We start from the raw sequence: 13,338 nt of genomic DNA, 5'->3' as shown, positions 1-13,338 counted from the left end.
ATAAACATAATTATAAAATTAATTATCATGTTAGGTATCTTTTGTCCTTGCTATGCATTCATTACTAAGTGAAAGTAAGTAAAATAAACTTCAATTATCTATCTTATATTATAACCATAGTTGAGTACGGGTCAATTTTCATTTTCCTAATCTCATTGTCGTTTGCAAGATTTAAAAAATAAAAAATAAAAAAATAACCTATTAATAAAAATAATAATACACGCTTTTGCAACCCCAATTTCGTGGTTGATTAGAATTAAAGGAAAACCATAATATATATCTAAATAAATAGTCATAAAAAACCGACAAAGAGATGCTTTTCATTGCACCCAAAATACAAGGTTAATGAAATATGTTATGATTTCTTTGATATCTTGTAATTGTATGCATAGCCAAATAGGGCGGCGACTTTTAACCTAAAAGTCACGGTTTGCAATATGGAAACGCCAACCCTCATTGCTCTTAACAATTTGGAAATAGAGGCGACCTACTTATATGTTATATCTATTCACCTCCATATATATGTATTATATTATTTGTATGCGATTACTCACGTATATATATTTTTATTTATTAAATATGTTAAATTATTTAATAAATTTTAGATATATTTTCATAAATAATTATTTTATGAGAAATTTTTGAAGGTTGATAATTTTTAATATTTTTGGCTAAAAAATATTAGGACTTATTATAATTTATTATTTTTGGTTATTATTTAGTCATTAACTTAATTTTTTTAGTTTAATTTTTTTAGTTTAGTAATTCAATAATATATTTTATCTCATACTTTTAAATATTGAGATAATTAATTAATAGTAAAAAATAACAAATTCTGATGATCTTTTAGTATTTCTCTTTTTGGCCATTATTTGATCAGTACGGATACTAAATTATTTTTAACAAATAAATTTTATTAATTCATGTGTGTAAATTTTAAAAAATATGGGTATAAACTGTATTGATTCATGTATATAAAATTTTGATAAATATAAGTACAAATTATATACTGTTTATATGCAAAATTTATTGTTATTGATAAAAGATGATAATATATACTGGTCATATAGTATTGTTCTTATTTTATTTATACTCAATTATATATTTTTTAATTTGTATGTCAAGTCAATAGTTTTTTTATTATTAAGTTGGACGCAGACATTTTTATGTTTTATTGAATAAAAAATATAAATATTAGATAAAATGAACACATAAAATATAATAACCGTAATAAAAAGAAAAGATGAGAGGATACATCGTCCCCATTTTCAACCATATAGACTATATATATACTTTATTTTCTTCCAAAGTGATGTCGTCTTCTTTGTTTTGAATGCACCGTTGTCCACTTGCTTTGATATTTTGGTGAACTCAATTAGTAGAAGAAAACGAAAGTGATGATGAGTGACCCATAATTCAACAAGCCCCCACTTCACTTCACAATTTAGTAGCTAGTTACGTACCGATATCGACAAGCTAGCGACATTTTCAAAAGGCATAATTAATGCATTCGATAAGAAATAATCGCTCTAGATCAGAGCTAGGTCTTCTCTTTAATAATGATTATTACAGATGAGATGAAATAAATAATGTTATTTTTCAAGTGTAGGAAAATTAAGAAGTATATAACAAATATAATTTAAACACCAATCCATTGGATGAATTGGATTATTATTTAGTTGCAAGGGAGTTGGATTTAAAATTTTACGCTTCCATTATAAAGTTTTTGAGGAAAAGAAACTCATGCTTTATTGCAACTGAATTTAATTTCTTTTATAATAGATACAAGAGAGAAACATATGATGAGACCAAAATTAAGGGTTTGATTGGGGAATCAAAGTAAAATTAAAGTGGTTAGCTTAATAATTAAGTTTGAAAATACTATAAATGTTCAAAACACACAGACTTACATATTATACAAGGAATTCAGCATAGCGCTAAAAAGCCACACATTGATCCATCCACACTCTTATCCATTGCTTCTAGAAAAATATATATTTTTTTCTCGCAATATCCCTAAATCCGGCAGATTAAAGACTAATTCGTCGTAAATTTGAGCTCTATTCAAGGGTTTGTTGTCAGCTAATACTGTATGCATATCGTAGGATTTAAATTTTTTACACTTATTTAAACGGACCAGTGAGCTAATTACTAGACAATAATCCAAATTAATTGAAAAATATATATAAATAACCTAAAACCATGAGGGATCTGTATTCCCATACAAAAAGAGAGGAATTTTAGTTTATATTCATGAAATGAAATTATTGAAAAGGGATCATATATATTGCTTGGATATTAAATAAGAATATAAGATGGAGCATAGATAGAGCATGCATGTTAGGAGAAGTTTCTTTAATTTTGTGAGGAATTAAAAAAGAGCATAATTGGCATAAATGTAGGGGGGGTATGGTGGTCCAAGTGTTTGACGGAATAGGGTTTTCCCTTTGTCAAAAATTGGCCCAATACTTGACTTTTAATATAGAAGGATAACGCGACAAGACACTGACCAAAACAAAGTAAACATTGCCGTTGCTTTGATAATGACCTACATGCTACAACGCCCCACCTTTTTTCACAGCTTGGAAACATTGCACTCAATTATTCCAACTTTTAATTGCTTCATTACACTCTGCCTTTTAAATTTTCAAAGACTTTGATTCCAAATCATTTTTTTTCAATTAATATTAATTTTATCATAAAAAATTAATTAATGTTAACATTTTTTTTTTGTATTGTGTATTGACATGACAGGTTTTACTTCCACAAATTAAATATGTAAATAAACATTTTTTAATATATTCATTGTCAACTTGGGTCCCTTACCCAAGCCTATAATTTCACCCAAAAACCAAGTTCAAACATATACCAAGCCCATTTAAGGTGGTTATAGCCTTCAAACAAATTACAAAAAACACATTGATGTGGGCTAAGGCTTCAGACCCTTTTCCTTTATTACATTTAAAGATTATTTATTTTTAATTAAGTCAGATGGATTTAGTGAGTAGTTCACTAATTTATTTAAATAAAGGAATAAAAGAAAAATATAGAATACTAATATACAATTTACCAACTTATTATCAATAATAATTAATTATTATTTTTTAAACACATATATAAAGAGACATATACCCAAAAAATATATCGATAAAGACACTTCCATTAGACACGACCATAAAAAAAGACATTGTTATTAGACACATCTACAAAGAGACTTCCATTAAACACAATTATAAAAAAGAGTTGACAGAAATTGACAAAATGTTATTGGTAAAGTAGCAGGATTTTATAGCAGGATTGATAAAAGAACATTAGAAATTTAAATCCTGTTTTGTGCATTACTGTTCATTTTTGACCAAAAACAAAAGTAGATTATTCATTTTGTTCTGTCACTATATATTATATGATTCGTCTTATCCAATGAATTGAAAACATGGCTAAAACCCAGCCGGCGGAGGAGGGTATCTAATTTAACAATTGATTCCCATCATTTGTCAACAACAAATTTTATATTGCAATAAGCTATTAGGCAACATGAAAAGATTCCCTCTTTATAACTATCTATAAATTAAAGTTCCTTGATGCTTGTGTTTTTTGAACTATATTCAGCAAATGGCTTTTTCAACATTGCTCTCTTTTACTCTCTTCCTCTGTGTCTGTTTCGCTTCTTCTTTGGAAGCGAAACCAATCTCTTCTCTGATTAGAAAGAAGCTTTTTGATACCATGTTCCTACATAAAGATGACAATGCATGCCCTGCTAAGAACTTCTACCCTTACAAGGCCTTCATTCGCGCCGCCAAAACCTTCCCTGAATTCGGCACCACCGGCAGTTTAGACACACGGAAGCGTGAGATTGCTGCATTTCTTGCTCAAATTTCGCATGAGACCACTGGTGGATGGGCTACTGCACCTGATGGTCCATATGCCTGGGGTCTCTGCTTTAAGGAAGAGATTAATCCTCAGAGTAACTACTGTGATTCTACTAACAAACAATGGCCTTGTTTCCCAGGAAAATCTTACCATGGAAGAGGACCCATTCAACTTTCTTGGTATGCAAGCAAAACCAATCATGCATTATTTCTGTATAAATCAATTCATTTTAAATGTGTATTTTGTATTTTAACATATTTTCTAATATAGTGACCAATTTTTGATATACATCTAATATGATTGATATACTAATTAGTTTTGATTTTTAGAAAAATAAAAAATACTATGTGCACCAATAAATCAACTGTATTTATTTGTATATATTATGCATATTAATTTATTCATTGTTCTAACTACATAATGAACTATTAAATAATCAAATTTATGAAATTTAATTTTGCTGTAATGTCAGTGTAACACGTGCATTTAATTACATAATGTCATATTAGTAAAAATAACTACATTTTATATTGACCACGTGAATGGTTATCTAAGAGAACAGTTGTGATTGCACGACTGTATAGAATGTAGTATAATAAAAGATTTTATAAGATTACCAAATACGTATTTCTACACATAGTGACTAATTGATGAATGATATTTTGTGTGTACACTATGACTGAAAAAAAGTACGTAACATATTTATGGATTTATGCAGGAACTACAATTATGGTCCAGCAGGGAAGGAGTTGGGATTTGATGGGTTGAGGAAGCCTGAGATTGTGTCAAACAATTCAGTGATTGCATTCAGAAGTGCTCTGTGGTTTTGGATGAGAGAGACAAGAGGAACACTTTCATGCCACAATGTTATGGTTGGAAAATATGTGCCTTCAGAAGCCGACATAGCAGCAAACAGAACAGCTGGTTATGGCTTGGTTACTAACATCATCAATGGTGCACTTGAATGTGGAATCCCCAATGATCCAAGGTCAACGATAGGATTGGATTTTTCAAAAGATATACCAACTTGTTCAACGTCGATACTGGACCTAACTTGGATTGTGCATTTCAGAAACCCTTGTAAATAATTCTAACTACTCTTTATTTATGTTTCTTTTATTTATTCTTTTTCTAGTAAAAAATTCCTCAATAATTGTCCGATATATATGGATCTATCCTATCCTTTATTCCCTTTGTAGTGGACCCAAATGTATCAAGATATTTTCTAATATTGTTTTATAAATAAAATGTTTGTGCCAACCATTTCCTGATAAAATAAGTGCCATGTCTTGATCTTGTGTGTTATTTAAAGTTGTTTTGTTATGCAATGTTTTGGCAAGGATTTTCAGATTTTTTTAACAATGTAGTTACATTTACTTCTAACTTCTAACACACACGAGATTTGTGTCCCTTAATTGAAGTTGGTTATTTATTTTTAGCTACTTAAACCTAATTTGAATAAATAATTTAATTAAACTCTTTTTTAAAAAATAGTTTAAACAATAAATATTTATATTAAAAATAATTTATAAATAAATTATTTTGTTAGGTCTTTTAGTTCTAAAAATACTTATTTTAAAAAAAATGTGATAAAAAAAATTTGTATTATAAAAGAAGTCATTTTTTTAGGTTCTCCGTAAATACTTAAATAATTTTTTAAAAAATTACAATTTATTCCAAATATTGATAAACAGCCCTTAATTTATCACAATTGATTAAATTGTAGCTTTTACTTTTTTATTTAAAATTTAGGTGAACTTGGCCCTAATTATACTCAACAAATACTTACGAAATTTCATGGAGTATAACCATTACTTGTTTCTAGTTCATATTTGTTATGTATATATGTCAATCTATCTTTTGCCTTTATGAAAAGCTAATTAATAAAAAGAAACTGTGACATACACTAATTAGGAATGAATGTACAACAGAAATTAATTAATTAATTAATTATACATGTTGTTGAAGGAAAGAAGAAAGTAGTGACTAGTGAGCAAGCTATGCATGTAGTAGTATATATAACTGAGGACTTAACTTTGTGCATAGTTTTGATGATTCAACACTTGTAATTAAGACTACACTAGTAGTAGTACTAGTACTAAGAACAAAATTGGAAACCTCAGTGGTGTCTCTGAAGCTACCTAATTAATCGAAAACATATAGAGATCTGCATTATCAAGAGGTAGTGAATGTGTCTACCCTTGTGATCTTCAACCTCTTTACAGTGGAAACAAACATCCTACACCAACATCAATATATAATATCAATTATTAGTTTCATTAAAGAAAGAAAGAAAGAGAATTTAGATGATGATGATGATGATGATGACTTACTCCCAAGGAACATCCCCAACCATAACAAGATCTCCTTCTTCATCTTCATAAGTGAGGACATGGCATCTCTCACCAGGTTGAACTACAACTTCATCCATCTCTGTACCCCAGAGAATGGTAGTGTCGAACATGTTCTCAAGTCTCTTAACAAGCTCATGGTAGCTTCTATGTGCTAATATGTTGAGCTTCCTCCCTATTGGAATGCCTTCCATGTACACCTTCACAAAGAGGCTTCCACCACATTCTTCATGAGTGCTGAGTGCAAGCCTCAGATTCAAGGAAGCAGTTGAAGAAATGTTAGAGGAAGAGGAACAAGTAGTAGCAGCTTTTCTTCCCATGCTAATAAAAAATGCTATCACAATTGCACCAAGCCTCTTATTCTTATCTCCCTTTAAATAATAAGAAGAGAACACAGAAACAGAGATCCTATATTCCTATTCCTATTGCTATTGCTATTGTTGATAGGGCCTTTTCTACATAAACTGCTGCGCCACCACCCTCTCTTTTCCATGTTGTCTTGCCAGCCGACAACTACACGTGTCAATTACTATAATAATAAACAATTTCCAACATCATTCCTATTGGACCTCATCTCCTCTTCTACTATTTTCTATACCTATACTTTTACTTCTTTTATCATATTTGCTGATTAAAAGTAAAAAAGAAAAATGAATATTTTATCAAGATATCTTCCAAAAGTTAGTGCGGATATCAAATGTTTAAAGTGAAAAGTATTTTCGAAAAAATAAATAGATTCTAATTTTTTTAACTCAAAAATAAATAAGTAGTTAACATAGTCTAAAATATATAAAAATAAATAAATTTTTAAAAAAATTTAGACTCTTCGTATTTTAAAAAATAATAAATATTTTTATATTTTTAATTAGTTAATAATTTATTTATTTTTAAATTAAAATATCAATGATTTATTTATTATTTCTCAAAGTATTTTAATAAAAAGGAAAATGCCTCCAATGAAATCTTTTGTATACCACTATACCATCATGATAGAATAAACTACTATTTTATTTTTTTAAAAAAAATATTTTTAACAAAATACATTTTGAAAAAAGAAAATAATGTTTTGATTTTCGAAAGATGATTTTAATTTAATAAAAAAATTTTTATAAATAACAAATAAGTCATATATTTGATTCAATTTTCTTTAAAACAATTTAAAAATTATTTAAAAGATGCATAAAGAAAAAAACATTCTAACACACCAAACTCTTTTGTCAAATTTTTTTTGAATTTTTTTCCAATTCACATAAAAATAAATAAAAAAATTATTTGTTCTAAAATCACCAAATTTAAAAATAAAAAGATCTTCATTGTTAATTAAAATATGAGCGTCAAAATCTTATCTTTAAAATCTCTTTCCAAGTATGTCACTTTTATCTTTGGTGCATTTGGATAAACTAACATCATGTTTATAGTATCAAAATGTCATTTTCTTTTGGAGAACTAAAAATTAAATTTTTTGGATGAAAATCATAATTTACCCACTGTGATATTATATATGCACTATACTTCAATGGTGAAAATTCAGCTGTAGTCGACTTCACGTGAAGTTGATAACTGAGAGTTATTAGATGATTTAACTGATTTGACTAAATTTTCATCTAACGACTCTCAACTATCAACTTCACGTGAAGTCGACTACAACTGAGTTTTCACCTACTTCAATTGGAAGTAAATTTTTGTTACTTTAGTTGAAGCTTTATGCATATGCAAATTAATTACACTAGAGGATGATGGTGTAAAACGTTGGTATTATGATGCATGCAACATATTATTGGCGCAGGTAAATTAGAAAGGAGACAAATGTTAGACAAGGCATGTGAGGGAGTAGTAACAGCCTTGAGTTTTGAGGGAGTGAATCTAGACACTGTAGAGTGTATAGTAGACATTTGTGGTGGACAAGAGAACATTGATATCTGAAACCTTGTACAGGGTAAATGGTATAAACCCCAATTAACACAGAGCGTTCAATGGATATAATCATCGTGTTGCGCATGAGGGACCAATGTTGCAGATACCATACATTATAAAAGGTATTGGAACCAGTGATGCCGCAAATAATGTAATGTTTTATACCTTAGGAACATATTCATGTATGTACTTCCGTGAAATGCTCTCTCTCAACAGAAAATAAAGCTATAAAAGGACATTGTAGTAGAAAATACTCATGAAGAGACAGCTTGTGTGCGCTTATTACTAACCCTCATTCAACGTCTGACACGTGTCCATGCTTTTCCTTTTCAAGAATCCACACACGACAAAGCTTGCTACTTTATCATTCTCCTTTATTTCCCCTTCTGGGCAGTGCATGAGCATGAGTAAACTTTGGTGTAACAAGCATCTATGGCAAATTAACAATGATTCTAAATAATTAGGAATTAATAAAATAATGTGACAAGTGTGATTCTGTTGATCACTTTTTTTAACGGCGAAATGATACCCCGCTCCAACCTTGGGGACAGAAAATCAAATCTATTTATTTTTTGTTTAGCACAAGGAAAAGAAAGTGCTGCTACTTGTCTCAATTTACTAGGGTGCACAACAATTTTACACGAAATTGAGTGACATGTTTTTGAAGATATTCTGGTTGTCTAGGATTGTTGTTGTATCTTATTCTCGCCACCCATGTGTACAAATACAATTCAGGCATAGAATTTAATTCTCCCATCCGATTCCCTTATCGCATGTTGGTTAACAAGAACCTATTAGCTTGGATTTAAAGCAATGGTGAATACAAACTAGAGAAGATGGTTTGGAAATAAGAGAGAGAAAAAAGAAGATAAAAGCAAAATGTTAGCCACAACTCCAACCATAATGTTGCTTCAGTCTGTCATTTGGTCCCCAAATAAAACGACATTGTAAGAAAAGCAGTGTGCAAACCCACCTTCCTCTCCTTTTTGTTAGTAGATGTGTCTTGCAATGTTAAGACCAAATGGTCCTGTTTTTGTAACGCCTGGTATCTATATCCCTTCAACTTTGTTAATCGCTTTTAATAATTAAGTTCGATTCATTGGTCAAAGTCAAAGTTACTATATGCAGCAATAAATAACCATGTTGGAATGTCGTCCCCTTTCCAGCACTTGAACAACAACAGTGGTGGGACATCAAATGAACGCCATTAAACTCAAACTTTCCGTTGTTGCTTATTAATTGTCTCAATAAATCAACACTTTTAGTTGCAATGCAGAGATTCTTGGTTGGTTCCAACAAGTAAACATATGCAGAGAATTTTGGGCACAGGTAATCTCATTGTGATCCAATGCGGCTGCTTTCACTTATAGCTGATTGACTTCATTACAAAAAGAATTTGAGTAACCAGGTGCAACATCCAACACCTTTTTACATGTCATCACAGAAGATATGGACAAGAGTTCAAGATACAGAAATTGTTGTGCAATGTTAGAAAATCTGAGTTTACTTAATGTAACATGTCAACCTCCTTGATGCGTGTGACAAGGGAAGTATTGTGGCAGAACCAAACAGATGCCTAGTTTCTTACTTGTGTCTAGAATAGATAAACCAACACAATATAAGGAGGACTTACATCTGTCTGCAACAGAAGCCGCCCATGATCTTCAATAGAAGCAAAATTGAGAAGCTTTGTCTATGAATCTAATTCATAGAAGTTGAGAAATATTGGGTTTGTCACTATTTTTAAAGACACTGAAAGAAAATAATTTACTTTGGCAGCTAACTCGTAGGCTCCTTCAACACATGCTCCCAAGGCAACACCAGACACATAGTTTCCCCCCCAAGGAACAGCCCCGCAAACCCGGTGTCTTTGAGAGCGGCTTTAGCAACATTTAGTAGATCAACATGGCCAATTAAGAACTGTGGAACGGCTTTAGGCCACAGTTTCACACCTAGTACAGTTGGATTGTTGGCATTTGGGTTTATAAGGATTTTTCGCAAATCTCAATCAGCTACTTGAATGAGTTCACTATCCATCTGTCATTGAACGAGAGGCTTTAGGTATCAAAAGGAACTAGGGAAAAGAAATAAATCCTGTAATCAGACAGAAATGGTCGTATTGAACTTGTTTGAATATAAAAAAAGTTATCAAACCTTTGATAACATTCCAGGATTGGTAGCTCCTCCAATGAAATTCAATAGTAGAAGCTGTCCAGGAGGAGCCCGGTTAGGGAAAATTGATGAGCTATATCTTGTTCCTGTCAAGTGTCAAACCCAACGTGTGTTAATTTTCACAAACAGAGCAATACATTATCCAGTACCCAACAACTTGTATTGTAATTATAACAAATATTTACCTAAAGTCTCCACTCCTTGGGATCGTGGATGCAATTGACCAAATCCCTTAAGCTCACCATCTATCAAGCATTCTGTCAGAATAGCTTCTTTTGGATAGGATATTGAAACAACAGCTACAGGGGGGTAATAAATCTTTGAAGGTGCATCTGCAGCAGCATTCTGAAAGAGGAATTAAAAGATTAAGAATAGATTCCTTCAATATGTGCAGTGAGCTTGTGTACATAACAAAGGATAACTTCACAGGTTCCCCATTCTTAAAAGAAAGATTGATTTGCTGCAACCCACAACATGTGCACTGAGCTTGTGTCCAACTCTTATTTTATTTCTGCAATATGTTCATTAATCATGTTCTGCAGTATTATGCCTCTGTTGCTATACATATTTGGATTAGAAAAACAATAATAGAGATTGATGGAGTGTATAACATTCCTTCTTTTTTGGGGAAAAAATGCATATCAAAGCAATCATGTTCATATTAATTTAAGTAAACCATGTGCAACCAAAGATGCTCATGCATATGCATGTACACACAGACTGAAACATGCAAAGACTAACACCACCCCACTGCCACCACTGCCACCACCATCATCTATTAGACCACTTCCACAAGGGACATTATTAAAATTCTAGTTGTATTAGATCATTTATTCGTAGGCTACACAATAATTTTGATCAAAATACATACTAAAGTATTTTCATGTAGGCTAATTCTTGTCATTGTGTGTGTGTGCTCTATTATTACATTCTCGTTGCAACTCTATAAAAGAAAAGATAGAATCTGATTATGTCAAACACAATGTAAAAAGATTCCACAAGTAAAACAACCATAGCATAGATAATGAATATAATCCAACTCAAGAAAGAAACTAACGGATGAAGGGCGCAACAATGTTCACTTTCCACTCTGTTAATACTTGAAAGCTTCCAAGATAACTTAACTTTGTTGCTTAACCTGCCAACAATAACTCAATTCACTAAGAACTTAATCCTGAAAAACAGTGGTAAAAGAACTGGGACATCAATATAAATTAAGAACCATAGAGTACCTTGCAGAAATTGCCTCTGGCAACATGCCCATCCCTTTTCGAAAAGATCCAACAGTTTGACCCTTTGGCTTTGGGAGATGCCTACAAGATGACTACTTGGATAAGAGAATCACCCCATAAATGATGAGAAAGATAGTAAAAATCCATAGACAATATTATTATGGATTTTGAGGCAGTTTGGAAACCTTATTTCTCTCCTGTATTGCTTTGAAAGAGCCACCGATAATGCTACCACCATTTTGCTCCAGCTTCCAAATTTTCCCATATGCTGCTTTCATACTTAGACTTAGTTCAGCTGCATATACACCTGCACGTGAAAAAAAAAATGTAAACCATAAAGAGGAAAATAAACTTAATATGAAGCAAAAAGTGCAGATTATGTAAAAGAAAGATCGGTGGATCATTCGGTGGTAATGGATGTTGACTGTTACCTAAACAAAAAGGCTCTATCAAACGCTCAAAAACCTCGTCATCAAGATTGCGGCACACGAATTCCTGAACTGATTCCTCATGATCCTGTCACTTTTGTCAACATCATAATATTATATGAGAAGAGAAACAATAATCAAAACAGTTATTATTCTTGGATCCTTGCAAAGATTGAATTTGACAATGACATGTTCAAACAAAGGAGGAGGAGGCCGAATCCAAGTGCACCAAATGCAGCCCTGAATTTGCCCCCAATAAAAATTTGAAGCTGTGCAGAAAATCATACATAGTACAAGTTTTACCAAAATTTCATCCAGCAGTAATAACTTGTGATTCTAAGATTTCAATTTTCTTATTGAACTAGCTAGCTATTCAGAATGAACATAGAGTACCAGGAATTGATCATAGAATCGGAGGGTTGGAAGCTGTTGGGACCTTCTTTCCAGAGAAAGCCGTCCCGTGAGAACTACATTGGGAATTGAGTGGTTGGAGGAGAGGTCGGTGATGCCGCCGCCAACCACGACGCAGTCCAGCGTGGCGGAGTTTATGGCAGTGCAATGGCGCCGAATGGTAATAGAGAGCTTCGGAATTGGGATGGTGAGAAGCTCAGAACCATGTCCATGGCCATTCCAACTACACTGTTACTTACTCCCACTGGAAGAGAAGTGTGTGCGTGTGTTTTTTTTTTTTCTGAGGAAGAGAAGTTTAATGTGTGGGCCCAAATGTTAATGGAGATTGGGTCGCCAACGAAAATATATTATTTTATTATTCAAGGTCTTGGCCCAGGTAACGTTACAATATGGGTCGCAGTTTTGGGCTCCACCAAAATAAAAACAATAATGTTGCTTTTATTTTTTATAATGTTATTTTTCATATGATTTTTTTATATTTTATATAAATTTGTAGAGAAAAGGAGGAACTTATCCTTCCCTAAATTAGAAGGCAAAAATTTAGTTGACTGTTGTATAATTTTTTCTTTTAAAATATCTTTCATTATATACTTACGTATAATACATTTTGTTATTTATAGAATTTGAAGTTTTGAACCAAAGACTTTTTTTAACTAGAATGTAAGATATTTACTGTCTTGTCTAATCTCACTAACTGTCTGTTAATATAGTAATGTATTTGATGTTATTGAAAACTTTAAAACTATCTTTTTTTCACATAATCCTTTTTTTTATATTCCGCAAAAAGAAAAGAAAAGAAAAACTCCGCTCAATTAAGTTTTTTTTTTCGTATTCTTAGTTAGGAATTCAACTTAAGTAGTTTTGAGACATATTATTTGATTAGGTGTTTATCTTAATACGATAATAAATTTATACGTACTGATATAATAAAAATATAGATAAATAATAAAATAATACGTA

At 31.4% G+C, this 13,338-nt stretch overlaps 2 protein-coding genes and 1 pseudogene across 2 annotated transcripts in view; 1 reads left to right on the top strand and 2 right to left on the bottom strand.

Moving 5' to 3' along the window:
• Positions 1–3,604: 3,604 nt before the first annotated feature.
• LOC107492318 (chitinase 10-like) lies at positions 3,605–5,103 on the top strand (annotated as a pseudogene).
• Positions 5,104–5,780: 677 nt separating this feature from the next.
• LOC107492319 (auxin-responsive protein IAA30) lies at positions 5,781–6,548 on the bottom strand. Its single transcript, XM_016113321.3, has 2 exons — positions 6,204–6,548; positions 5,781–6,109 (listed from the first exon to the last, which is right to left on the bottom strand). Exons 1-2 carry the CDS (start codon positions 6,539–6,541, stop codon positions 6,046–6,048), a joined length of 402 nt encoding a protein of 133 aa, XP_015968807.1. The 5' UTR covers positions 6,542–6,548; the 3' UTR covers positions 5,781–6,045.
• Positions 6,549–9,499: 2,951 nt separating this feature from the next.
• Positions 9,500–13,338, bottom strand: part of LOC107492271 (protoporphyrinogen oxidase, chloroplastic) — a 5,074-nt gene continuing 1,235 nt past the window's right edge. Inside the window, exons 2-8 of the mRNA XM_052262920.1 lie at positions 12,361–12,601; positions 11,971–12,055; positions 11,725–11,846; positions 11,540–11,631; positions 10,493–11,445; positions 10,290–10,393; positions 9,500–10,172 (exon numbers count right to left, since the gene is read on the bottom strand). Of these exons, the coding sequence (XP_052118880.1) occupies positions 11,232–11,445; positions 11,540–11,631; positions 11,725–11,846; positions 11,971–12,055; positions 12,361–12,601 (754 nt within the window). The 3' untranslated portion in view covers positions 9,500–10,172; positions 10,290–10,393; positions 10,493–11,231. The remainder of the gene's footprint in view (positions 10,173–10,289; positions 10,394–10,492; positions 11,446–11,539; positions 11,632–11,724; positions 11,847–11,970; positions 12,056–12,360; positions 12,602–13,338) is intronic.

Source organism: Arachis duranensis, chromosome 6, assembly GCF_000817695.3.
Source record: "Arachis duranensis cultivar V14167 chromosome 6, aradu.V14167.gnm2.J7QH, whole genome shotgun sequence".
Classification (NCBI taxonomy): domain Eukaryota; kingdom Viridiplantae; phylum Streptophyta; class Magnoliopsida; order Fabales; family Fabaceae; genus Arachis; species Arachis duranensis.
Note: the sequence above shows the minus strand (reverse complement) of the source record. Positions and strands in the feature narration are given on the sequence as shown.

Coding starts and splice junctions, on each gene's coding strand:
- LOC107492319 (XM_016113321.3), bottom strand. CDS start 6,541: ATGGGAAGAAAAGCTGCTACTACTTGTTCCTCTTCCTCTAACATTTCT. Junction 6,110..6,203: donor GTTGGGGATGTTCCTTGGGA/GTAAGTCATCAT, acceptor ATGTTGGTGTAG/GATGTTTGTTTCCACTGTAA.